Here is a 24,390-nt window from a genome sequence, read left to right as displayed (position 1 = left end):
GAGTCTTACTCTGTTGCCCAGGCTTGAGTACAGTGGCACGCTCTCAGCTCACTGCAACCTCCACCTCCCAGGTTCAAGCGATTCTCCTGCCTCAGCTTCCCAAGTAGCTGGGATTACAGGTGCATGACGAGCTAATTTTTGTATTTTTAGTAGAGACGGGTTTCGCCATGTTGGCCAGGCTGGTCTTGAACTCCTGATCTCAGATGATCCGCCTGCCTTGGCCTCCCAAAGTGCTGGGATTACAGGTGTGAGCCACCACGCCTGGCTATGCTTTTGAGGAGCCGATTGTCAAAAAAACTGTGGGCATGTTTAAAAGCCATCATACCAAGAAATTTCTAATGACTAAATCAGTTTCTAGGTAGTTTAATAGAAGGAAGGGATTAGGAACATTGCAATCCTAGAGAGCTATGTCCCCTGGCAGGGTTTAAGTGTCGGGCTATTGTGAGTTTGACTGACTTGAATCAGTCTTCCAAATTCTGATTAACTGTAGTTGAACTGAATTAAGATCTTGCCCTTCAAACCTGAGGACCAAAGGACACCGCTAACTACTTCTTCATTTTATTATTATTATTTTCTTTTTTCAAGACGGAGTCTCACTCCGTCACCCAGGCTGGAGTGCATTGGCGCAATCTCGGCTCACTGCAACTTCTGCTGCCTGGGTTCAAGCGATTCTCCTGCCTCAGCCTCCCGAGTAGCTGGGACTTGAGGTGCCTGCCACCGCGCCTGGCTAATTTTTGCAGTTTTCAGCAGAGACGGGGTTTCACCATCTTGGCTAGGTGGTCTTGAACCCCTGACCTCCTGATCCACTCGCCTCAGTCTCCCAAAGTGCTGGGATTACAGGTGTGAGCCACCGCACCCGGCCCTATTTTATTATTTTTAAAATAGAGAAGGGGTCTCCCTATGTTGCCCAGGCTGGTCTGGAACTCCTGGACTCAAGTTTTCCTCCCACCTTGACCTTCCAAAGTTCTGGGATTACAGGGGTGAGCCACCACACCCTGGCCTGCTAATGTGTGAGCTAGTGCAGTCTCTGTCCATATCCTCAACTCCCTCTCTGCTAGTGGTAAGTACATTGTAGGGTCCCGCGTTTTTAGCGTAGCTATACCTATGAATGGGCCAAAGAATCTGAGGGCATCCTACACATTTCAAACGGTGGGAATGGAGACTTCTCTTTCCTCCAGCAGAATCTGCCCTCATGACCGGGGGACTACCAGATCCAGCTCTGCTAAGGGCCTCCACGGACGGAGTCCGCTACCTCTCCACTTTCCGTGACCGAAATCCATTCTTTGTTCATTCACCCTTGTGTCTACTCCGGGATCCGCGCAGCGGACACAGTCGTGTTCCCTAAGTGTTTGCTGACTTAGTCATCTGGCCCTCTCTGGAGTAGTTATTTTGTACATTGTACTACATTCCTGCCTCTACCTCTCCGCAGTGCGCGCGGGGGCGGACGCACGTGCGCAGTCTCCCTATGCGCTGGGAGGGGGTCAGCAGGTTTACAGAAACAATGAAAGACTTAACAATTGGCGCGCGACGAGCGTCCCTTGACTGGCAGGGGCCCAGAGGACCTGAACATCACTAAGGGTCTGCCCCAGCGACCCGGCCCTGAAGTCAAGGTTGAGACCCCCGGCCCAGACAGTCCGCGAAGCTGAGGGAGGCCGGCCTGGGGCCTGCCGCGCAATGTTACCAGGATCCGCAGGCGCAGGGCGATAGTGCAGGCGCCGCCGCCCAGGCCGTGCCCATTGTGCGCCGCGGCCCGCTCACCGCGATCTCGGTCTAGGAGGCGGCGGGACCCCGCACTTCTTCCTTGCAACGGAGCCCCTTTGGCCTGCGGGTCGAGTTCCATAGGCGCCCGACCGGCTCCGCGCGCTTACAGGACTACAACTCCCGTGATGCCGCGCGCGCCGACCGCTGATTGGCTTGCAGCGGACGGACTCGCGGGGGGGGGGGCCGCACGCTATGCACGTGCGCACGGCGACGGCCGGATGGCTGCGTGGGGCTGGGTGGCTGCGCTCGGCGCGGCGCGCGGGCTTTGCTGGCGAGCGGCGCGCGCGGCTGCGGGGCTCCAGGGCCGCCCCGCCCGCAGGTGCTATGCTGTGGGCCCCGCTCAGGTGAGGACGTCCGGGTTCCGGCCGAGCCACTCGCCACTCAGGGCCGGAGGCGGGGCGGGGAGCCGCGGGGAAGGAGGGGCGGCCGGGCTGGTATCCCCGCCTCCCGGGAACTGCCTGGACCGTCGTCGCGCCCGAGTGCATCGCGTTCTTGCTGGAGGGCGGATGTGCCCTGCCTTCCCCTGACTGGCTGGCGGCCTCGGAAACGCTACTCCCGCGGGAGAGCGCTCGTCGGGACGGCCTGGGCCAGGCTGCTTGTCAGCCCCTGCGCTTCCCGGCAGTTTCCGCGTCCCTGTTTTCCCTGCGCGTCTTCTGATTTCCACCATGAGGACGTTTGGGTCGTGATTTTCATCTGCATGTGGAGGAAACTGGGCCGCGCGCCGGGAGCCGCGCCTGCGGGTGCTCCGCCCCCAAGTGCGTGTGGGTTTGGTGCGGGCCTTGGGTTCAGTTCAGCTCGCTGTGACCTCGACTGAGCGCTGGAGGCTCCGCGGGCGGGAGCAGGAGGGCTGGAGCCGGCGCCTGCTGTGTGCCCGGCGCGGTAGTGATGTGTGAGCCTCCCCGCAACTTCTGAGAAGGTGTGGCCTTGTGTGGTCAGGAAGCCGAAGCTTGACGAGTTTTCAAGTACGTTTTCTCAGGTCCTGCAGCTGGGAGACGGCACAGGACACTAAACCAGGTTGGTCAGATCCACGGCTCTCACGCTCCCTTGGGCCGTTTTGCCTTTTTTGGAAAAAGGAATCACTTTGTCTTCTAAACGCACAAGTAATATTTCACATTAACATACGGATTTCACAGTAATCCTTGCATTTTTTTTTTTTTTTTAGACGGCATCTCTGTCACCAGGTTGGAGTGCAGTGGCGCAATCTCTGCTCACGGCAACCTCCGCCTCCCGGGTTCAAGCGATTCTTCTCTCTCAGCCTCCTGAGTAGCTGGGATTACAGGCACCCGCCACCACATCCGGCTAATTTTTGTATTTTTAGTAGAGACAGGGTTTCACCATGTTGGCCAGGCTGGTCTCGAACTTTTGACCTCAGATGATCCGCACGTCTTGGCCTCCCAGAGTGGTGAGATTACAGGCGTGAGCCAGTGCACCCGGCCAAATTACTTGCATGAAAAAAACACATAGTGCTTACTTTGTGCCAGGCACTGTTCTAAGTACTTCACAGTTATTCGTATAATCTTTATAACAACTCCGAGGAAAGTACTATTATTAGTCTTCCCATTTTATAGATGGAGCAGAGGCACAGAGAGGTTAAGCAGCTTACCCAAGGGCACACAGCTGGTAAGTGGCAGAATCTGGAACTCAGGTAGTCTGGTGCCAGAGTCTAAGCTCTTAACAGCTGTATTATTTTTATGATTTTTAAATATGGAGCAGCTAAGGTTCAAAGCAGCTGAGTGACTTGGCCAGTGTCACATAGCTAGAAGTGACCACGGTGGAAGTATGAAATTAGAATATGTTGATAAAAGGACTTACAAACTGTCAGGATATAAAAATAAGGAAATATCGCCCTTATTTATAACTATTGTGTTGGCTCTAGCATCTCTGCAGAGTCCCTAAATGTCTCCAAGTGACTCTTCCGGTAGAGCAGAAAAAGAAGAATGCAGGATGACAGAGTTTGAGCACGAGCTTTAGAATTGAATCCTGTGCAGTCTGTTAGCGGCTTCACTTAAGGCAATTTACATAGCTTTCCAAGCTCAGTTTCCCCATCTATGTATATTACTTGTAATCCCAGCTACTCGGGAGGCTGAGGCAGGAGAATCCCTTGAACCTGGGAGGGAGGTTGCAGTGAGCGAAGATCGGGCCGTTGCACTCCAGCCCGGGCAAGAGAGCCTGACTCTATCAAAAAAAAAAAGAAGAAAACCTTAGTTTAACTTTCTTGCTTTACCAAGTTTTTAATTTTTAAAATTTTTTACTCTTTTGTAATAGCACTTAGTTTATAACACAACACATTGTACAGCTGTACTAAATATATCTTCATTTATATCATTGTTCCATAGCTTTTTTCTTTCGTGTGTGTCTCGGTCCACTGCAACCTCTGCCTCCCGGGTTCAAGTGATTCGCCTGCCTCAGCCTCCCAAGTAGGTGGGATTACAGGCACCTGCCACCACGCCCAGCTAATTTTTGTATTTTTAGTAGAGACGGGGTTTCACTGTGTTGGCCAGGCTGATCTCGAACTCCTGACCTCATGATCCGCCTGCCTTGGTTTCCCAAAGTATTGGGATTAGAAGCATGAGCCACCGTGCCCAGCCAGCTTTTTTTTTTTTTTTTTTTTTTTGAGACGGAGTCTTGCTCGCTCTGTTGCCCAGGCTGGAGTGGAGTGGCGTGGTCTCGGCTCACTGCAAGCTCTGCCTCCTGGGTTCACATCATTCTCCTGCCTCAGCCTCCGGAGTAACTGGGAGTATAGGCGCCTGCCACCACGCCTGGCTAATTTTTTGGATTTTTAGTAGAGATGGGGTTTCACTGTGTTAGCCAGGATGGTCTCGATCTCCTAACCTCGTGATCCGCCCTCCTCGGCCTTGCAACATGCTGGGATTACAGGCAGCTTTTTTCTATTAAAAAAAATTACAGGTGTGCACCACCACGCCCGGCTAATTTTTTGTATCTTTGGTAGAGATGGGGTTTCACCACGTTGGCCAGACTGGTCTCGAACTCCTGACCTCATGATACGCCCGCCTTGGCCTCCCAGAGTGCTGGGATTACAGGCGTGAGCCACAGTGCCCTACCTTAAAAAAAATTTTTTTTTAACTTTTGTTAAAAATGAAGACACAAACACCTACTAGCCCAGGCCTACATAAGGTCGGGTCAGGTAATTGATATCACTGTCTTCTGCCTTCACACCATGTCCCATTGGAAGGTCTTTAGGGGGCAGTCATATACATGGAACTGTCATCTGTGATAACAGTGCTTTCTTCTGGATATCTTCTGAAGGACCTCTCTGAGGCTCTTGAGGTGTCACTCTTATCAGAAATATGTCCATTGTGGTTTGCTTGGTTTCTTTTTTTTTGTCATAGGTTTGCTTGTAAACAGATAATGTACCATAAACATTCTTCTCTAGTAATGAAAACCTTTTGGCGTTGGAGTTCATGTTTCAGACTTTTTAAGGAACTTGAGGTCTGTAAAAGCTGCTGAACCCTTCACTGTGAATTTTCTTGGATGTTCTTTTCTTTCTGTGGCTACCTTTTCTCTTGCCTCTTCTTCAGCTATGAGTTCCTGTTCCATTATAATCTTAAGGGACCATTGTATATGCAGTGTGTCATTGACTGAAACATCGTTATGGTGCGTGACTGTATTACCATCTTGCATTAGTGTGGTACATTTGTTATAATTGCTGTACACCTTCACTTTTTATGGTACTGGGTGCCTGGTTCTCTGTGTACATCGTGAAGGTTGGGGAGGGGTTGGAGTGATGGGTGAGGGAGCCTTATGGATATTGCTCAATTTTCCTGAAAACCTTGCTGTTCTAAGTAGCAGGGGCTATGGATTCTTATTTTTAAGAAAGCAGATCTTGGGCCGGGCGCGGTGGGTCATGCCTGTAATCCCAGCACTTTGGGAGGCCGAGACGGGCGGATCACGAGGTCAGGAGTTTGAGACCAGCCTGGCCAATATGGTGAAACCCCGTCTCTACTAAAAATATAAAAAATAAGCCGGGTGTGTTGGCGCGCGTCTGTAGTCCCAGCTACTTGGGAGGCTGAGGCAGGAGAATCACTTGAACCCAGGAGGCGGAGGTTGTAGTGAGTCGAGATTGCACCACTGCACTCCAGCCTGGGTGACAGTGAGACTCCGTCTCAAAAAAAACCAACCAAACAAAAAAAAATAAAAAAGGAAAGCAAATCTTGTGACTATTTAGGCAATGACCGTTAAAACTATGTATGGTAAATTTGGCAACCATTGTACAAATGAGCTGTTTTTTTTTTAACTATGTAAGTTTTCAAAAATTCAAAAATGGGGAATAATATGAACCCCTGTGCCCATCTCCCAGATTGAGCAATGATTAACATTTTTCCACACCTGCTTTGCTTATCTCCCTCCTCCTTTTTTTGTGGCTCTAAGATTTTAAAGTAAATCTCTGATTTCTTGTCATTTCAAACCTAAATTCTTCTGTGTGTACCTCTAAGAAAATAAGGACATTCTGGCTGGGTGCCATGGCTCACACCTGTAATCCGAGCACTTTGGGAGTTGGAAGGATTACTTGAGCCCAGGAGTTCCAGACCAGCCTGGGCAACATAGGGAGACCCTGTCTCTACAAAAGAAAAAAAAAAAATTAGCCAGGCATGTGGTGGCACATGCTTGTAGTCCCAGCTACTTGGGAAGCTGAAGCAGGAGGATCCTTCGAGCTCAGGAGGTTGAGGTTGCAGTGAGCTGAGATGACACTAGTGCACCCAGCCTTGGTGACAGAGTGCGACCCTGTCTTGGCTCAGCCAAAAAAAAAAAAAAGAAAATAAGGACATTCTGAACATAACCACGATGCCAGTATCATACCTAACAACATTAGTAATTCCTTAATATCACTTAAAATCTAGGCCTTTTAAAAATTTATTTATTTATTTTTTGTTTTTATTTATTTATTTTTTGAGATGGAGTTTCCCTCTTGTTGCCCAGGCTGGAGTGCAACGATGTGATCTTGGCTTACTGCAAACACCATCTTCCGAGTTCAAGCAATTCTCCTGCCTCAGCCTTCCGAGTAGCTGGGATTACAGGCATGTGCCACCACACCCAGCTAATTTTGTATTTTTAATAGAGACAGGGTTTCTCCGTGTTGGTCAGGCTGGTCTCGAACTCCCAACCTCAGTGTTGGCTGGGCGCAGTGGCTCACGCCTGTAATCCCATCACTTTGGGAGGCCGAGGTGGGCAGATCGCCTGAGGTTGGGAATTCGAGACCAGCTTTGAGACAAGACTAACATGGGGAAACCGCGTCTCTGCCAAATACAAAAATTAGGTGGGTTTGGTGGTGCGCGCCTATAGTCCCAGCTACTTGGGAGGCTGAGGTGGGAGGATCGCTTGAGCCCAGGTGGTGGAGGTTGCGGTGAGCCAAGATCACGCCACAAAAAAGTGTTGGAATTACCCAGTCCTTAAGGGACTTACTTTCTAAGAGCCACTCTTTTCCTTCAGAAAGGGATAGGGTGGTCGGGAAGTGTCTATTTCTCCCTAACCGTTTATCCTTTGGGTCATTCAGCATCCAGTCAGCCTTTGTCGATCACCTGTGAGTCTAAGCACTGTGTCAGGTATGGGGGTAAAGGGCAAATCACATCCCCTCCTCCCTTTAAGCCCAGGTAGTGATTCTCCTTGAGAAGAATAAGAAAATGAAATGTGAAAAGTGCTATGGTTACTTTTCCCAGGAAAAATGCTTGTAGTGTTTAAAGGGGATTTATGGCCATCCTGAAATCTATCTGTGGGCCTAGGTTAGGACCCCCATTCTAGTGAGATTTCTTGGGGAATAGGGAGGGGCTCCAGGGATCCTCGAGGGTACATGAGTGTATTGAGAGAGAAGAAATGGAACTCACAGCTGGGAGCTGGCAGGAGGTGGGGGAAGCAGTCCTGGGGTCCCCTGTTTTCTCTGAGGTGCTGCCGAGTTGCCAGCTGAATTTGAGGCTGAATCCTGAATCCAGCACTTGTGAACTGGGTGACCCTTGCTGAGTTCTTTTTGAGGTTGATGTCTTATTTGTCCAGTCAGGTAATTTAGTGCCTGTATATTGAACACCTTGTATAACCCAGGCACATTTTGCTAGGCAAGGCCATTTGGAGATGCTGACACTTCCTCAAAGGGCTGCCAAAAAGAATACATAAAAATGCCTTTGTTACATGTCTGGCTGAGTGCTTGGGACAGTGACAGGTCTGGGTGCAACAGCATAAGCTTGTGAAGCCAAGGGTTAGAGGCACCATTTGTCCAGGCATTTCCTGTGTGGCGTGTGGGGCTTGGTCAGTTTTCTCTTGGCAGCTGTCTTTTGGTGTTCAGGTGTGATATCTTGTTGACTCGAGTTGCTTCCTCCTGTTTTTCCAGGGTCCCTGCCCTCCTCCTGCTTGGCTCTATAGCTGTCATTGTCCAAGCTTGGAGGGCTCGTGTACAAGCTAACATGGAGGAGGAGCTGGAAGATTGCCTCTCCCAGGGGTCTTGCCTGTTCAGTGGAAAGAAGATGGGATCATTGCAGCCACTCCAGTCCCTGTTTTGCTGGACCCGAGACATACCTCAGCTTCCTGGACCCCACATGCTCTTGGTTTTCCTCCTTGCACTGTCTTTTGCTGGCAGGTCTTGTGTGGTCCATTATTAAGTAGTGTTGTTCTTCCTGGTTCTCTGAGAGGCAAGACCTTCCAAAATTTTCATCTCCAGGACCTGTCCAGTGCTGATGTCTCCACTTGCCTGTCTCCCAGGTCCAAAGTGGGACTTAACCTTGTATCCTCCAATGACCTCTCGCTGCCCGCTCCTACTGTGCCCTTTGATTCAGTGACTCATACCCGCATCCACCCTCCCGGGTTCCCAGACCAAAATAAAAAAGCATGGGAGTCCGTGTGGCTCCCTCTTCCCTCCACCCCTGTATCTGGATGGTTTACCAAGTCATGACTGTTCTGTCTCTGATAATGCCCCCTGAGCTCCATTCTTACCACCACTCTCCCAGGTAAATCCTCCATCTTCTCTGTCTTGGGTTGCATTTGGTCCCACCTGGTCTTCTTTCAGTTAACTCCCTTCAGTCCACCCAATGCAGTCTTTTCTCTGCAGCCAAATTTTTTTCTATAGTTCAGGTCTGATGATACCACTTTCCATTTTCAAACTCCTTAAATTGGCCTAGGAGACCTGTGATGGCCAATCTTCCCCACCCCTGTGGGTCAGGTTCCTCTGGTGTGGGCCTATCTCTTAGTGCAAGGCTCCCTGTAGACTGTCCTGGGGCTGCTTGTCTAATTGTCTTCTCATTGAACCAGGTAGGCAGGCAGGAACCACTCATCTAGTCTGGGGGTGACTGGGGGGTGCAAAGAGTTTTGTTACAGGATGTATTTAACACTTTCATTGTCTGGCTCAAAATTCTCTCTGAAGAAACTGCCTTTGTTTAATTCTGTTTATTTGTTTAGAACTTACCTAGAATTGATTTGCACTTGCAAAAATGCTGCTGTTTTATTAGAGTTTGCTTTCTAGGCTGGTTGCTTGCTCTGTCACCTTAGCTAAAAAACTAGGGACTGGAGCGCCTCTTCTCTTCTCTTCTCTTCTCTTCTCTTCTCTTCTTTCTTTCTTTCTTTCTTCTTCTTTTTTTTTTTTTTAGTGGAGTCTAGCTTTGTCGCCCAGGCTTAAGTGCAGTGGCACGATCCCGGCTCACTGCATCCTCCGCCTCCCAGGTTCAAGTGATTCTCCTGCCTCAGCCTCCCGAGTAGCTGGGATGACAGGCGCCCACCACCACGCCCAGCTAATTTTTGTATTTTTAGTAGAGGCGAGGTTTCACCATGTTGGCCAGGCTGGTCTTGAACTCCTGACCTCAAGTGATCCACCCCCTTGAGCCTCCCAAAGTGCTGGGATTACAGGCGTGAGCCACCACACCTGGCCTGTAGCGCCATTTGTGTTTCTGGTTGCTCTTTATAAAGGGAGCTCTGTGTGTAGAGTAGGTGTGTCAGTAAGAATGACTTGACCTAGTTGGCACCAACAAAAGAAAAATAGCAAACAAGTTAGGTTAGGTTTTTTTGACGATTGAGGAACATCTTGTATGTTAACAGGCAGTTTATAAAATGAGAAATGGAATGATTTTTAAAAACAGCATTCAACTTTATAAATCCAGGAAATGCAGATAGAAAAGAGAGAATTTTTTTACCTTTAAATTATAAAAAAGTTTGATAATTAACAGTTGTGAAAATCAATATTGTAAGGGTAAAGTACATTGCCAGTGGACATGTTTTTGAACAGCAGTTTGTCAGTTGGTGTTTATGTAATTACATTTGCTCTCTCTGATTTATTACTCCTATTTTTAAGAATCTAGCTCAAGGAAATACCCATAATATGGGAAAAAAATCAGTATTCCTGAAGAGGTTCCTTGTAGCATTATTTTTCATAGCAAAATTGTGGAAAAACCTAACTGTCCAAAATATAGAGAACAATATTAGTGAATTATTCACTCAGAATAGTATGTAGCCAGAAATGATGTTTAAGAAATAGAGCTATGCATAATTAATATGGAATGATAGGGCAGGGTGCAGTGGCTCAAGCCTGTAATCCCAACACTTTGAGAGGCCAAGGTGGGTGAATCACCTAAGGTCAGGAGTTGAAGACCAGCCTGGTCAACATGGCATAACCTCGTCTTCACTAAATATACAAATATTAGGTGGGAATGGTGGGGCGCACCTGTAATCCCAGCTATTCGGGAGAGTGAGGCAGAAGAATCACTTGAACGTGGGAGGCAGAGGTTGCGGTGAGCTGAGATCACGCTGCTGCACTCCAGCCTCGGCGACAGAGCAAGGCTCTGTCTCAAAAAAAAAAAAAAAAAAAAAAAAGACAGCCAAGAGATACCAACTAAAAAAGTAAGATGGAAAACAAAGTCAACATGATTCTATGTGTGTGTTAAGATTAGAAAGGTGTGTATACTATAGATTTATAAAAGCCTTCTGGAAATTACGCAGGACAGGAATAGGACTAAGTAAGTTGGAGACAAGAAGCTTTTGAAACATTTTTATATTGTCTGTAGTGATTGAGGTTATTTTGTTTTTAACTTTTTGCTATAATAAAATCTTAAAAGATGGTTATAAAGACTATTGTAATCCATAAAAATATTTATGATATGTCAAGCAAAAAAGAACGAGATGATGTAAAATAGCATATGGCTCATTTGTAGCTACAAGACAAATATGAGAATAGAGAAAAAAGGGGAACTATTAATTGGTTGTTTTAAAGTGTTGGGATTAGGCTGGACTCGGTGGCTCATGCCTAATAATCCTAGCATTAAATTCAGGAAGCTGAGGCGAGAGGATCCCTTGAGCCCAGTGGGTCAAGGCTGCAGTGAGCCGTGATCATGCCACTGTACTCCAGTCTGGGCAACGGGAAGACTCTGTAAAAACGAATGATTAAAAATAAGTGTTGGGATTATATTTTCTTTGGATTTCTCTATTTTCTATTTAAAGATTGCCCTATCAGAATCCCGTCTTCATTTTTTTGTTCTTTCTGACATAGGTTTTCAAGGGACATGAGTGACCCGAGGATGGTGTTGAGCCTCTCTTTGTAAGGGTTGTTTCTTTGTTACTCACGTACTGGTAATTATCTTACCATCTCTGCAGAGCCCACCCACCTTTGGGTTCCTGTTGGACATCGATGGAGTGCTTGTGCGGGGCCACAGAGTGATCCCTGCTGCTCTGAAAGCCTTCCGAAGGCTGGTGAACTCCCAGGGGCAGCTGCGGGTGCCCGTGGTTTTTGTTACAAATGCTGGGAACATCTTACAACACAGCAAAGCCCAGGAGTTGTCAGCCCTGCTGGGGTGCGAGGTGAGAAGGCAGCCAGAGGCATGGAAGCCCAAGGACCTGGTTCCTAATGGAGCCGCTGCCCCAGCTGCAAGTCCCTTTCCCCTGGGTTGGGATATGGAATCACCTAGTCCTAGGTCATGGCCACAGCTGAACACAGAAATCCTGCCTGTGTATTTGGCAGTTGTAGATTATGTCCTTGTATCTGTTTCTTTTCTTCTGGGCATTGGGGGTGTGAGTCCCTGGAAAGCAAAGGTCACACACATGTCTAGAACTCTGCATAGCAGGAATAGCAGGTGTGGCTCTGGAGTCACACCTTGGCTTTCCTGGGTGTGATGTGTACACCTGAAGGAGTGCTGTCCTCTTCAGCCACCTGCAGCCCTGCACCATATCCCAACTTTGATGCATTCTTGTTTGTTGAGGGTGAATTCAGCTTTTGGAAAGAGTCCTTTGGAACCAGGAGAGTAAATAAAATAGCTGATTGATTAGATGATGCTGCTCAAAGTTGCATGTAAAATGTGACGGAATAAAATTGGTTCCTTGCTGTGATTTCCAGAGAGAATTCCAAAAACCTTCCAAGTAAAGGCTGCATTGTTAGGGTTAGTATAAATGTTAAGCAGCTAAATCTTAGCAGAAATGAAAATAGAAAGTAAAAGACCAGTTTCTGCGACAGTGACAGGGAGCACACATGAACCCTATGGCTTCCAAGTGGGGGCTTGGGAAATCCAAACTGAACCTGACGGGGTGGTGGTGGCAAGTGGTCAGAACCCACATCTGTGGCATTTCTGGTCTCTTGTGTGGCAAGAACTAAATGAGACAGGTTCTTCTCAGATCTGTTTGGGTGCCTTTCAGAAGTGCTGCTGGGTGCTAGAAAGGGCTTTGCTCCCCGTTCTTTTTCTGAGTGGGTTTTTCCCTTCCCTAGGCTAAAGGACCTGCCACCTGTCTCATTATTTCCCTCAACAGTTCTGTCTTCCTCTGCCCTCCCCTGTCTTGGCTGTCCCTACAGGTGGATGCAGACCAAGTTATCCTCTCTCACAGCCCCATGAAGCTCTTCTCCGAGTACCATGAGAAGCGGATGCTGGTGTCTGGACAGGGGCCCGTGGTGGAAAATGCCCAGGGGTATCCTTTTGGTCTTAACTCTGGCTGAAGGGAAGGGGCAGGGCTGGGGTGTTTCCTCCCTTAGCTGAGTGGGGACTGTAGTGAGGAGTGCTGGGTGCTGGGGTACACAGGCGATGTTGTGGGCTCGGGGGAGGGAGGACAGCTCCCGACTGTGGTCAGTCCTCATGTCTGGTGGTTTCCAAAAGCCAGTTCTCATACCCCTGCATCAGAATCCTCTGGGGAGCTTAAAATACAGATTCCAGGGTATCTGCGCTGGAGCCTTAATTCACTAGGTCTTGGGTAAAACTCAGGAATCTGTATTTTTTAAAAAACAAAACACCTCTCTTAGTGGTTCTGTAACTGGGTTTGGGAACCCCTGCTCTAGCCTCTTCCTTGGGGTGCCCAGTCAGTTTATTAGCCAGTGGTAGTGAAGCAGCTACCAGGAGCCTGTCTCTGGGAGCTTGCGGAATAATACCTGGCCCGTTTCAAGCAACTGTTGTGCTGAGCACGTCCTGTGTACCAGCGGTCTGCCGCACACTCTGAATGGGACGAGGACGAGGATGAGGGCGTAGGGCTTATGAATCAATCAAGGGCTTGTGCTTGAGGCAAGAATAACACCATGAGCAGTAAAGGAGCGTGTGCGATGGCATGTGATCGAAGGCCGGTAAGCTCACAGGAGTGTGCCACAGGTGTGGGGCGTGTGCGATGGCGTGTGATCGAAGGCCGGTAAGCTCACAGCAGTGTGCCACACGTGTGGAGCGTGTGCGGTGGCGTGTGATCGAAGGCCGGTAAGCTCACAGGAGGGCGCCACAGGTGTGGGGCGTGTGCGATGGCGTGTGATCGAAGGCCGGTAAGCTCACAGGAGGGCGCCACAGGTGTGGAGGGGAGGGCTTGGAGTATCCCTGGGGCAGGAGTTGCCTGTGGCTTCTTGGAGGGGTACAGCGGAGCCCCAGGAGATGGCTAAGCTCCTAGGCAGGGGAAGTAGGAGGTTGGGAATGGGATAGGGAGAGGAAGGAAAGAACAGGAAGGGTGGTGCCAGGTCGTTGGGAACCTTGGAAGTAAACTTGAGGAGTCTGACCGACTTCTCAGGGCAGTGGAAAGCAGGGCACGCTTTATTGCTGATGGGGCAATCTGATAGAATCAGGATTTTGGGGAAATTCATTTTGAGAGTAATCAAACCATGTCCAGTTAAGATTGCAAGTTGGAAGTGAGGATAGGAAAATGGAGGCAGATCTTAGAGGAGATAGGCTGAAGCTGGCTTGCCCCTCCCCAAGGCCTCCTCTTCCTTGATGATTTGGGTTCATCCTTTAAAATTTTAGCTCCAGCACTACTTCTCCATGACTCCTCTGGACTCCCCAGCCCACTGAGGAGTCTCTTCTGAGCTCAGCACTGACTGGCAGCACTGTTCTCAGAGAACACTGGTTTTGATGGGCTCTAAATGTGCTAGGCTCCTTGGGGACAGAGTTTTTTGTTTTTTTTTTTGAGACAGGGTCACACTCTGTTGCCCAAGTTGGAGTGCAGTGGTGCAATCATAGCTCACTGTAGCCTTGACCTCCTGGACTCAAGTGATCCTCCTGCCCCAGCCTCCTGAGTAGACTACAGGTGTGCACCACCATGCCTAGCTGACTTTATTTGTAGAGACAAGGTCTCACTATGTTGCCCATGCTGGCTGGAACTCCTGGGCTCAAGCCATCCTCCTGCCTCAGCCTCCCAAAGTGCTGGGATTTCAGGCATGAGCCACTGCACCCAGCTGGGGACAGAGATTCTTATGTGCCTTTGCCCCCTAGGCTGTGCCCAGCATAGGACCTGGTAGCTGGCATGTGCCTGGTGACTGCTGGTGGGTTGCCCAGGAGCTGCTCTCTCTACTCTGCCTGTGCAGTTACAGCCTGCCTGCCAGCACCTGCAGGATTTGTGCCATCCTTGCTGGGCTCTGCTTGGTGCCCTCCTGCCTGGCTTGATCAGGAGTGGGTTGTGTTCCCTTCACTTGTGATTTGATGCATTCAGAAAGGCATCTTCCCCAAGAACTGTCCAGCATTACTTCCTGAGCTTGCTCCAGACTGGGCTTCCGAAATGTCGTCACCGTGGATGAGCTGCGGATGGCCTTCCCTCTGCTTGACATGGTGGACCTGGAGCGGCGGCTAAAGACCACGGTAATAAGGAGCATGGGTTGGGCTGTGTCATCCTTCACTCCTCCAGTGCCCTGCATTGGCTGTGTCGCTGACCTTGCAAGCCCTCCTGCAGAGCTGTGATTTGTCCATGCTTCTTTGGAGGCACATCTGGCTAAGGGTTTTGTTCCCTGAATTTATGAGAATGGCCCAGAGGCTGGCTGCGGTGGCTTACACCTGTAATCCCAACGCTTTGGGAGGCTGAAACAGGAGGACTGTTTGAGCCCAGGAGTTCAAGACCAGCCTGGGCAACATAGTGAGACCCCGTCTCTACAAAAAAATTTAAAAAATTGGCCAGGCATGGTGGGTCACACCTGTAATTCCAGCACTTTGGGAGGCCAAGGCGGGTGGATCACCTGAGGTCAGGAGTTCCAGACCAGCCTGGCCAACATGGTGAAACCCCGTCTCTACTAAAAATACAAAAATTAGCTGGGCACAGTGATGGATGCCTATAATCCCAGCTACTCGGGAGGCAGAGGCAGGAGAATAACTTGAACCTGGGAGGCGGAGGTTGCAGTGAGCTGACATCACACCATTGCACTCCAGCCTGGGCAACAGAGCGAGACTCTGTCTCAAAAAAAAAAAAAAAAAAAGCCACATATGGTGGCGCATGCCTATAGTCCCAGCTACTCAGGAGGCTGAGGCAGGAGGGTTGCTTGAGCCCAGGCGTTGGAGGCTGCAGTGAGCTGTGATCACTGCACTCCAGTCTTGGCGGCTGAGTGAGACCCTGTCTCAAAAAAAAAAAAGGAAAAAGCCCAGAGAAGCGAACGGCTTTATGCCCTGTCCTCTCTGTATTGCTTATAATTAGCTGGGAACCGGTTTCAGAGCCACAGCATCCCGTCCAACAAGGAGTTCCAGACTTACTGGCTGGCCTTCCCAGTGCTGCCCAGGAGAGCTGGCCATTGTGAAGTTAGCAATCCTGAGGCCTGGCACTGAGCTGCCCTCGGGAGAGGCAGCTTGCTTGCAGAGGAAGCACTGGTCAGTCTGCACATCTGCCCAGGTGCCCTGTGCACTGGGCTCATTTTTGAGCACTGACTTTGTCCCCTGTCTCATCTGATCCCTTGGTGATCCTCTGCAGCATGACTGCCGTCTGTTGAGGTGCCTGTTGGCTCACTTTCTCCTCATCGCACCGTCTGTGTATCACATAGCCCAGGTCTTGAGTCAGACCATTCTCACAGTTTGACGACATGCAGTTATAAACAGATAACTTACTTTTTATTTGCTGATATAGCTTAAGTCCTTCCTCCTCCAGCGCTTTCTGATGGAACAGAGCACTCCCTCCCTTGTGAGGGCTTTCTCCCTGACCTGTGCAAGTTCTGTGGAGAACCAGAATGTCAGAATTGGAACAGATCTCAGAATAGCTCAGAGACAGCCCCACACAGGGGCGTGACCTGTCCCGGGTCACATAGTTGTTTAGTGGCAGAGCCAAGACTACCATGGCCTGGGGATGGAGTGGACCCTCGAGGCTGGTCGAGTGAAGCTGCCTGCTCAAGAACCTACATGAGGAGAAATGGCCCATCAGGCATGATGCCGCCTTCGTCTCCACAGCCTCACCTTAGCTGCGTGATTTTAGACTCTTGCTTGGCTATATCTTGTGTCCTCTCCCACCAGAGAAAGACAGCTGACCACCCTTCCTCCTGGTGACTTCACCCATGGTGTCCTGCCTGTTCTGTGGCCCCACCTGGCCATTGTCTTTTCGCCTTTCTTGCATCTTTCTCAGTCCTCTCCAGCTTTCCCTTGGCTTGGGCTTGACCACGGGTGTGGGGTCTGTGGAGTGTGTCTCCCCTCCCCTCCCAGCACCCTGGAGGTGGGGTTGTGGTTCTCCAGGAGTGGAAGGCGACTTGTGTTGATAGCCTCTCCTTTGTCTCTCTGCAGCCCCTCCCGAGGAATGACTTCCCCTGCATTGAAGGTAAGAGAGGTCCTCTTTGATGAGTTGTGAGGTCTTTTCTCCCTCTCCTCTGTGGCCCTCAGGCTGTCTCAGTGTGACTGCCTGCAGCCTGGTTCAGCAGCAAGGGGGCCTTGGAGTCAGGACACCTGGGCTCTGGTCTGGATCTGCCACTCACCACCTCTGAGACTGTTGTTAGTCTTTCCTTCCCCATGCCACTCACTATTCCAGGAAAACCGTAAGCTTAGAGAATCTTAGTGGTGGAAAGACACCTAGAGGTGATCTAGTCTAGTGTTTCTCAACTTTTAAACCCAGTTCTCCCCTTTTTATACCAAGAACATTGGAATATCCCCTTTATTATCCTGAAGTGAAATTCATAGGTAATATAACTTCTGTACACACATATTAAAAATTAGTTGAGTATAAAGCCCTAACTGTAATAGGGGGATATAAAAGAAACATTTTTAGTAAGATAATGTATTTCAGTATGTAGTAGTTATCCAAGAAGTAAAATGGTTGCACTAAACAGAATCACCATGAATGTTAACAGCTACAAATGCAGGCTGCTGTGTGTTTATAGGTGTGACAGGCGTGTTTTACTGGTGACTCAGAAATTAGGGGCAGCATTGCCATTGGTCAAGTGATTTTCCAAAATAGGGAACAGTTCTTGGTAGTTTTGAAAAGGCAAAGTACAGTCTTCTCTTGACTTACACGATAGTTGTATTTTTGGAAAAATCTGGTTGTATTTTTGGAAAAATTGATGTTTATTGAAGCTGTACAAAAATACTTTGTGATTGTATGTAAAATAGAATTGTTCAAGTAATTCTGAAAAGGTTGTTCACCTATGTGGATATCAGGATATCAGGTGGGACATTCAAATGTTATGAGGACATGGGAAAGTTTTTTCTTTTTCTTCTTGTTGTTTTGTAGAGACGGGCTCTCACTATGTTGCCCAGGCTGGTCTCAAACTCCTGAGCTCAAGCAATCCTACCACCTTGGCCTCCCAAAGTGCTGGAATTACAGACACAAGCCACCGCACGCAGCCATGGGATGGTTTTTTTAAAAATTAATTTTAATGTGGGATAGTTTTTGATTGCACAGGATTGTCCTGAGTATGTAGCATCCCTGGCCCCCTCCCACAGCCTTCACTTGCTAGCTTCTAGTCATTGTGACAACTAAAATTGCCTCTGATTTGTAAAGCACCTCAGCAGGGGCGGTGCTGCCTGATGGAGAATCACTGGTCTGGTGCAGTTCACCGGCCCTGTACCTTAGTGTCAGCAGTGTCCTTTGCCTAGTGCTTACTGTGTGTCTAGTCCTGGGCTGTTTACTGATGATGTGGCTCATTTTTATCCTCACAATAGCTAAGTGCTGTTGCTGTTATGTAGTTGCAGTTGAGGAAACTGAGGCTTAAGAGAAGAGAAGTTACTTGGCCACAGTCATACAGGAGAATCGGTGGAGTCCAGGTTAGGGTTCAAGTCTCTATCACTCCACACCCCCTGTCCTGGCTGTTAGGTTCTGCCAGTCCCTGGGGCTCAGAGAGAAGTGACTGAGGGAACAGGAGCCCTTGCTAAGTCATGTGAGGGAGAGTGTGGTGGCAGAGTCCCAGCCAGCAAGGAGAAGTAGCCCTGAGACATGCTGCTTTTGTTTTGTAACCTCTTCTGTGAAGCACCGGTGGACTGAAGTCAGAATGGGAGCCCTCAGGAATCTCCTTCCTGGGCCCTGGGCCTTGTGCACCCAGGGTGGATGGGTAAGGGGCTCTACTAGGCTTGTTGGGGAGCTGTGCCCCTGCCCAGCTGGGTGCACCATGGGTGGAGGGCTTGTGGATGGGTAGCCCTAGCTGGCATCCTGAGGGCCTGCTGCCTGCCATCTGCCCTGCAGCCCTCACCTGCGCCTCTGTTCTTTAAAGGGGTGCTCCTCCTAGGGGAGCCGGTCCGCTGGGAGACCAGCCTGCAGCTGATCATGGATGTCCTCCTCAGCAATGGGAGCCCTGGGGCTGGCCTGGCAACACCCCCCTACCCCCACCTCCCTGTCCTTGCCAGCAACATGGATCTCCTGTGGATGGCTGAAGCCAAGATGCCCAGGTGAGGACACAAAGCTCCCAGCCTTGGCCTGGTGGTCTACTCCTGGCTGCTGCCTGGGCAGTCCTGCAGGCAGTTCCCGTCCATCCTGACACCCCAGGTGCTGGGACCTAACTTAGGTAGGCCCTGTTGTTGCTGCAGTAACCTGGCCTTTGGAAGGGCTTTCAAGGACCACTCCACATATTAGTTACTAAACCTAAACTACAGATTATGGAGTCTGAGGATGTATTGAGAGGATGTTTCACACGTGACCCCTGCCCCCTATAATCTTTACAGAGCATGCTTTTCGTCTCTGGTGGATCCCAAACCATGGGCACTTTTTGTACCGTATCTGTGCACATTATTCAGTTGCTCTTCCTTCCTTGGTTCCACCCTGTAGCATTGGTTCTTTGACTTTCTGGTTTCCTTTTACCCTTAAGACATAAGGCAGGAGGAAGCAAGGATTTGTCGTTTTTTTGTTTGTTTGTTCTGTTTTTTTGCGGGGACAGTGTCTCACTGTCTCATCCAGGCTGGAGTGCAGTGGTGCAGTCATAGCTCACTGCAGCCTTGAACTCCTGGCCTCAAGTGACCCTCCTGCCTCAGCCTCCAAAAGTGCTGGGATTACAGGCATGCACCATCATGCCGGCCAAGGATTGTTCTGATAGTCATATAGACCAGAGAACTGAGACCCAGCAGATAAGTGGCTTTCTCAGGGGCATGCAGGTGCCTACACTCCCTGCTCAGCTGTGTTGGTATCATCTGTCCTGTCTTATTCTGGGGCTAGCACAGATAGAGGCAGCCCTTTTTTGGCCCTCAGGGTGCTTACTTGAAGGCCAGCTGACAGCTGCTGTGTACTGTTCGGTTGCTGTTATCTGCATGGCCAGTCTCTTGAGTCTCAGCCTGCTGTTGACCCCCAGTCAACAGTGCTCGTCAGCAGAGGGTGGGCACGGCCCAGTACTGCCTCAGGGCCCGTCTCAGTAGTCCCAGAGAGACGGGGTATGGTATGCTCTTGTCACTTTTAAAGTGTATGTCTGTGGCTCGAGGCTTGGCATTGTCTCTGAAGTATTATTCCTAGAGGCGGGTATGCTGACACTAGATCAGTGGGCTTGGTTGGTTATGTCAGTGAACTGAAAAGCAAGGGGCAGATTTCAATTTACAAACCAGATTTTAGATGAACTTTTCGAATTAAAAATAGAATTCTTTACATAAATGACACTGAAAAATGTGGTGGCTCATGCTTGTAATCCCAACACTTCGGGAGGCCGAGGTGGGTGGGTCACCTGAGGTTATCAGCCTGGCCAACATGGCAAAACCCCGTCTCTACTAAAAATATAAAAATTAGCCGGGCATGGTGGCGGGTGCCTGTAATCCCAGCTATTTGGAGGCTGAGGCAGGAGAATCCCTTGAACCCGGGGGGTTGGAGGTTGCAGTGAGCTGAGATTGTACCCAAGCGCCAGCCATCATATCAGCATTCCAGGTGTCAAGAAGGAGTTGGGGAGGGCAGAGAGGGCAGAGAAGAATACCCTGTCCCCAGTTTGTTTGTTTGTTTTTTGTTTTTTTTGTTTGTTTGTTTGTTTTAGACGGAGTCTCGCTCTTTTGCCCAGGCTGGAATGCAGTGGTGCAATCTTGGCCCACTGCAACCTCCGCCTCCTGGGTTCAAGTGATTCTCCTGCCTCAGCCCCCCAAGTAGCTGGGACTACAGGCATGTGCCACCACACCCAGCTAATTTTTGCATTTTTAGTAGAGACAGGGTTTCACCATGTTGGCCAGACTGGTCTTGAACTCCTGACCTCAGGTGATCCACCTGCCTTGGCCTCCCAAAGTGCTGAGATTACAGGCATGAGCCACTGCGCCTAGCTGCCTGTCCCCAATTTTAAGGATGCTTATTGAAAATTTAGCCCAGCATTTCTGCTTTCCTTGACTGTAGCTTAGTCACATGGCCACGCCTCGCTGGAAGGGAGGCAAGGGAAGGTCTTTTTCACACCTAGTGGCAATATGGTCAGCTGAAAATGGACACCAGCAAAGAAGGGGAGAAGCGCAACCGTAGTCTGCCTCAGCTCTACAGCAGGATTTAAGCTCTGGAGTCAGACTGAGTTGTAATCCTAGCTCTGCCCTCTTGAACAAGTTACTTAATCTTGCTGTGCCTTGGTTTCCTCATTTTACAAATAGTGTCATCTCATAGAGTTTTTCTGAGAGGGAAATGTGAAATGCTGCCTCCAGTGCCTGCACAGTGTCTGCTACATGTCAGCTCTTACCCTGGGGAAAAGGCTGGTCTGTGTGTTTGCTGCTTAGACAGTGGCAGTCGTGTTCTGTAGAAGAGCCTGGAGATCAGGAAGACTGAACTGCTGCGTGCTCGTTTCTGGCAGGTTTGGACATGGCACCTTTCTGCTATGCCTGGAAACCATTTACCAGAAAGTGACGGGCAAGAAGCTGAGATACGAGGGCCTGATGGGCAAACCCAGCATCCTCACTTACCAGTATGCCGACGACCTGATCAGGCGACAGGCGGAGAGGCGGGGCTGGGCCGCCCCCATCCGGAAGCTCTATGCTGTGGGGTAGGCTCTGCTCTCCCTCCTTTGTCCCTTTTATGACATCCCCTTCCCTCCCTCCTTCTCTACTCTCACCCCCATTTCCCTTTATCTAATTCACTCTTCTGCCCCGAAACTCTTCTCTGCTCCCTTTGCTTTGCAATATCGATTTAGGGTTTTTTCTCCTTTTTCCTTTTCCGATGTGGCTGCCCCTGCCAGTGATAACCCTATGTCTGACGTATACGGCGCCAACCTGTTCCACCAGTACCTGCAGAAGGCAACGCATGATGGGGCGCCAGAACTAGGGGCCGGGGGCCCACGGCAGCAACAGCCCTCAGCAAGCCAGAGCTGCATCTCCATCCTGGTGTGTACAGGCATTTACAATCCCAGGAACCCACGGTCCACGGAGCCTGTCCTTGGAGGAGGGGAGCCTCCATTCCACGGGCACCGAGACTTATGCTTCAGTCCAGGGCTCATGGAGGCCTCCCACGTGGTGAATGACGTGAATGAGGCTGTGCAGCTGGTCTTCCGCAAGGAGGGCTGGGCTTTGGAGTGAGGGCAGTGCGGTGGAGGTGAGGGGGTGAGCCTGGACCTGTGGGCGAGTCCCATTGGCTGGACTCTGGCCTGATCACTGGGCTCAGGTCAGGGCTTGGTTCCCTTGCCACCCTTCTTGCTGCCCCATGAGTGTAGCATTACTGGTCACTTGGAAGAAGACAGTGACTCTTTTTCCCTGCTGGGTAGCATTTTGTATGGAATGGTTGGAATTTTCTGGGCCCAGTTCCCATGTGCCTTTCCTGGCAGTCTAACCTCAGGCCATTCTCTTCCCCTGTGTGCCTCAGTGTCCTTCTCATTTCAGTAGGGACTTCTGAAATGGGGGAGGCAGTGTGAAATACTGTGGACGTCTGTGCAGAGCCTTTGCCGGCACTGAAGGCATGCAGCCTGTCGGCAGAGTGTCTTAACACCAGATGCTACTTTTTACTGTATTGTAGTTTATTGCCCGGAGATGTGGGGCTTTTTTTTTTAATAAAATAATCATAATAAATGTTCATGATGCTGTCTCTTGTGAAGCTCTGTCTGGAGTGCACTAAAAGTCCTGTGGGGAAAGGAGAAGGAGTGAGTGGTGTGGCGGCCCAGGGGCTGGGAGATGGGTGGCATTTCAGCTCCACGAGGTGCCCACATCTCCTTTCCTACCTCCCGCCCCCAAGTCCACACCCATTCTGGGCTGTGAAGCCTGAGGCTGTCTAGGAATGAGTATGCCTGGCTTTGGCATATACTTAGCAACTTCCCTGGTGTGGAAAAGAAGAGGGATCTTGTTACTGGTTTGTTCTAAAGGAAGCAGCTCTTCCTGCAGTGATTCTAGAAAACATGCCGCTTCTTGCATCCCTTCCTCTAGGAGTAACCAACTTCATTTCTTCATTTGTCTGTGTCACCCATGGCCTCAGCATCTGCAAATCCCCCAGTCAGTTCTTGTCCTCATTTTACTCCAGTAGCTGTTTGTGTTTGACATAGCTGATGCCTCCCTCCCTTGTTCTTTTTTTATTTTTTAGAGACGGAGTCTTGCTCTGTCACCCAGGTTGGAGTGCAGTGGCACGATCATGGCTCACTTGAACCTCCCGGGTTCAAGCAATTCCACCTCAGCCTCCTGAGTACCTGGCACTAGAGGCACATGCCACCACGCCTGGCTAATTTTTTTTTTTTTTTGGTAGAGACAGGGTTTCACCATGTTGGCCGGGCTTGTCTAAAACTCTTGGCCTCAAATGATCTGCCTGCCTTGGTGTCCCAAAGTGCCGGCATTACAGGCGTGAGCCTCCACGCCCGGCCTCCTTCCCTCATTCTTAAAGCCCTCTTGGCTCTCTCCACCTGACTACTCTTTTTTTTTTTGAGATGGAGTCTCACTCTGTCACCCAGGCTGGAGTGCAGTGGCATGATCTCGGCTCACTGCAGCCTCCACCTCCAGGTTCAAGCAATTTTTGTGCCTCAGCCTCCCGAGTAGCTGGGATTACAGGTGCCCGCCACCACGCCTGGCTAGCTAATTTTTGTATTTTTGGTAGAGACGGGGTTTCGCCATGTTGGCCAGGCTGGTCTCAAACTCCTGACCTCAAGTGATCCACCCTCCTTGGCCCCTCAAAGCGCTGGGATTACAGGCGTGAGCCACTGCTCCCGGCCTAACTGATTTCTTTCTTTTTTTTTTTTTTTTGAGACGGGAGTTTTGCTCTTGTTTACCAAGCTGGAGTGCAATGGCGTGATCTTGGCTCACTGCAACCTCCACCTCCCGGGTTCGAGCGATTCTCCTGCCTCAGCCTCCTGAGTAGCTGGCATTACAGGCACGTGCCACCACACCCAGCTAATTTTTTGTATTTTTAGTAGAAATGGGGTTTCACTGTTAGCCAGGCTGGTCTCAAACTCCTGGCCTCAGGTGATCCACCTGCCTGACCTCCTGAAGTGCTGGGATTACAGGCATGAGCTACCGCGCCCGGCCCTCAGCTGATTTCTTGACACCTTTGCTTGGATGCCTCAGAGGTGTTTAGAGGTCAGGGAGCAAAGGAGGTTGAGAGAGTGGCTATGAAACAGGAGAGCCGGTGTCTTGCAGGCTGAGTGGCTGAGTGCTGAGGAGCTGTGCTCATTCCCTCGGTGTAAGTGTTGCTGTGTCCACGACCAGACACTGAGCGCAGTCCACACCTCCTGCTTAACTGTCTTCCCCAGCTTAGGTGGCTGCGGCAGCTCCCTCCTCTGCTTGTCTAGGCCGAGGGCCTGGCGTCCTGCTGAGCTCCTCTTAATTTCCCAAGTGAGCTCTGCTACCCACCACGCCCCACCCCAGCTAGGCCCCTGGCCCCACCTGAGCTGTTACAGCCACACTTCATGGCCTCCCTGCCTCTGCCCTTTTCTCTCCCACCTGCTCTGCTCACTCATTGGCAGATCACGTGGTCTGTTCTCTGATGAAAGCCCTCCAGTGATGTCTGAGTCAGAGCAAAAGCAGTGATTTCTTACCATGGCACAAATGCCTCTTCATCCTGTCCCACCGCTACCCCCGGGACCTCACCTGCTGCTTTCCCCATCATCATTCACACCCGCCACCCTTCTCCACGTTCACTCCTGCCTAGGGCCTCTCGCAGCCCCTCTGCTGGGCCACAGTGTCC

The 24,390-nt window shown here is 50.1% G+C and overlaps 1 protein-coding gene across 2 annotated transcripts; it reads left to right on the top strand.

The window, feature by feature from the left end:
- Positions 1-22,299, top strand: HDHD5 (haloacid dehalogenase like hydrolase domain containing 5). 2 transcript variants are annotated; one of them, XM_004062975.4, is made up of 8 exons: positions 1-2,105; positions 11,341-11,544; positions 12,527-12,639; positions 14,675-14,768; positions 16,659-16,692; positions 18,575-18,749; positions 21,092-21,280; positions 21,473-22,299. In XM_004062975.4, the coding sequence occupies exons 1-8, from the start codon at positions 1,887-1,889 to the stop codon at positions 21,807-21,809; spliced, it is 1,365 nt and encodes a 454-aa protein (XP_004063023.3). In that variant the 5' UTR covers positions 1-1,886; the 3' UTR covers positions 21,810-22,299. The 2 variants fall into 2 exon arrangements, with proteins under 2 accessions (XP_004063023.3, XP_018874199.2); XM_019018654.2 differs by lacking the exon at positions 11,341-11,544 and having other exon boundaries at positions 1,954-2,105.
- The last annotated feature ends 2,091 nt before the right edge of the window (positions 22,300-24,390 follow it).

This window comes from Gorilla gorilla, chromosome 23 (genome assembly GCF_029281585.2).
Source record: "Gorilla gorilla gorilla isolate KB3781 chromosome 23, NHGRI_mGorGor1-v2.1_pri, whole genome shotgun sequence".
NCBI lineage: Eukaryota > Metazoa > Chordata > Mammalia > Primates > Hominidae > Gorilla > Gorilla gorilla.
The sequence above is the reverse complement of the archived record's forward strand: the minus strand, read 5'-3'. Positions and strand labels throughout refer to the sequence as shown.

Excerpts from the sequence above, each read along its gene's own strand:
- HDHD5 (XM_004062975.4), top strand. The coding sequence starts at position 1,887 with ATGCCGCGCGCGCCGACCGCTGATTGGCTTGCAGCGGACGGACTCGCG. Across the intron at positions 11,545-12,526 it reads CAGCCCTGCTGGGGTGCGAG|GTGGATGCAGACCAAGTTAT; the intron begins GTGAGAAGGCAG and ends CTGTCCCTACAG. Across the intron at positions 18,750-21,091 it reads GCTGAAGCCAAGATGCCCAG|GTTTGGACATGGCACCTTTC; the intron begins GTGAGGACACAA and ends CGTTTCTGGCAG.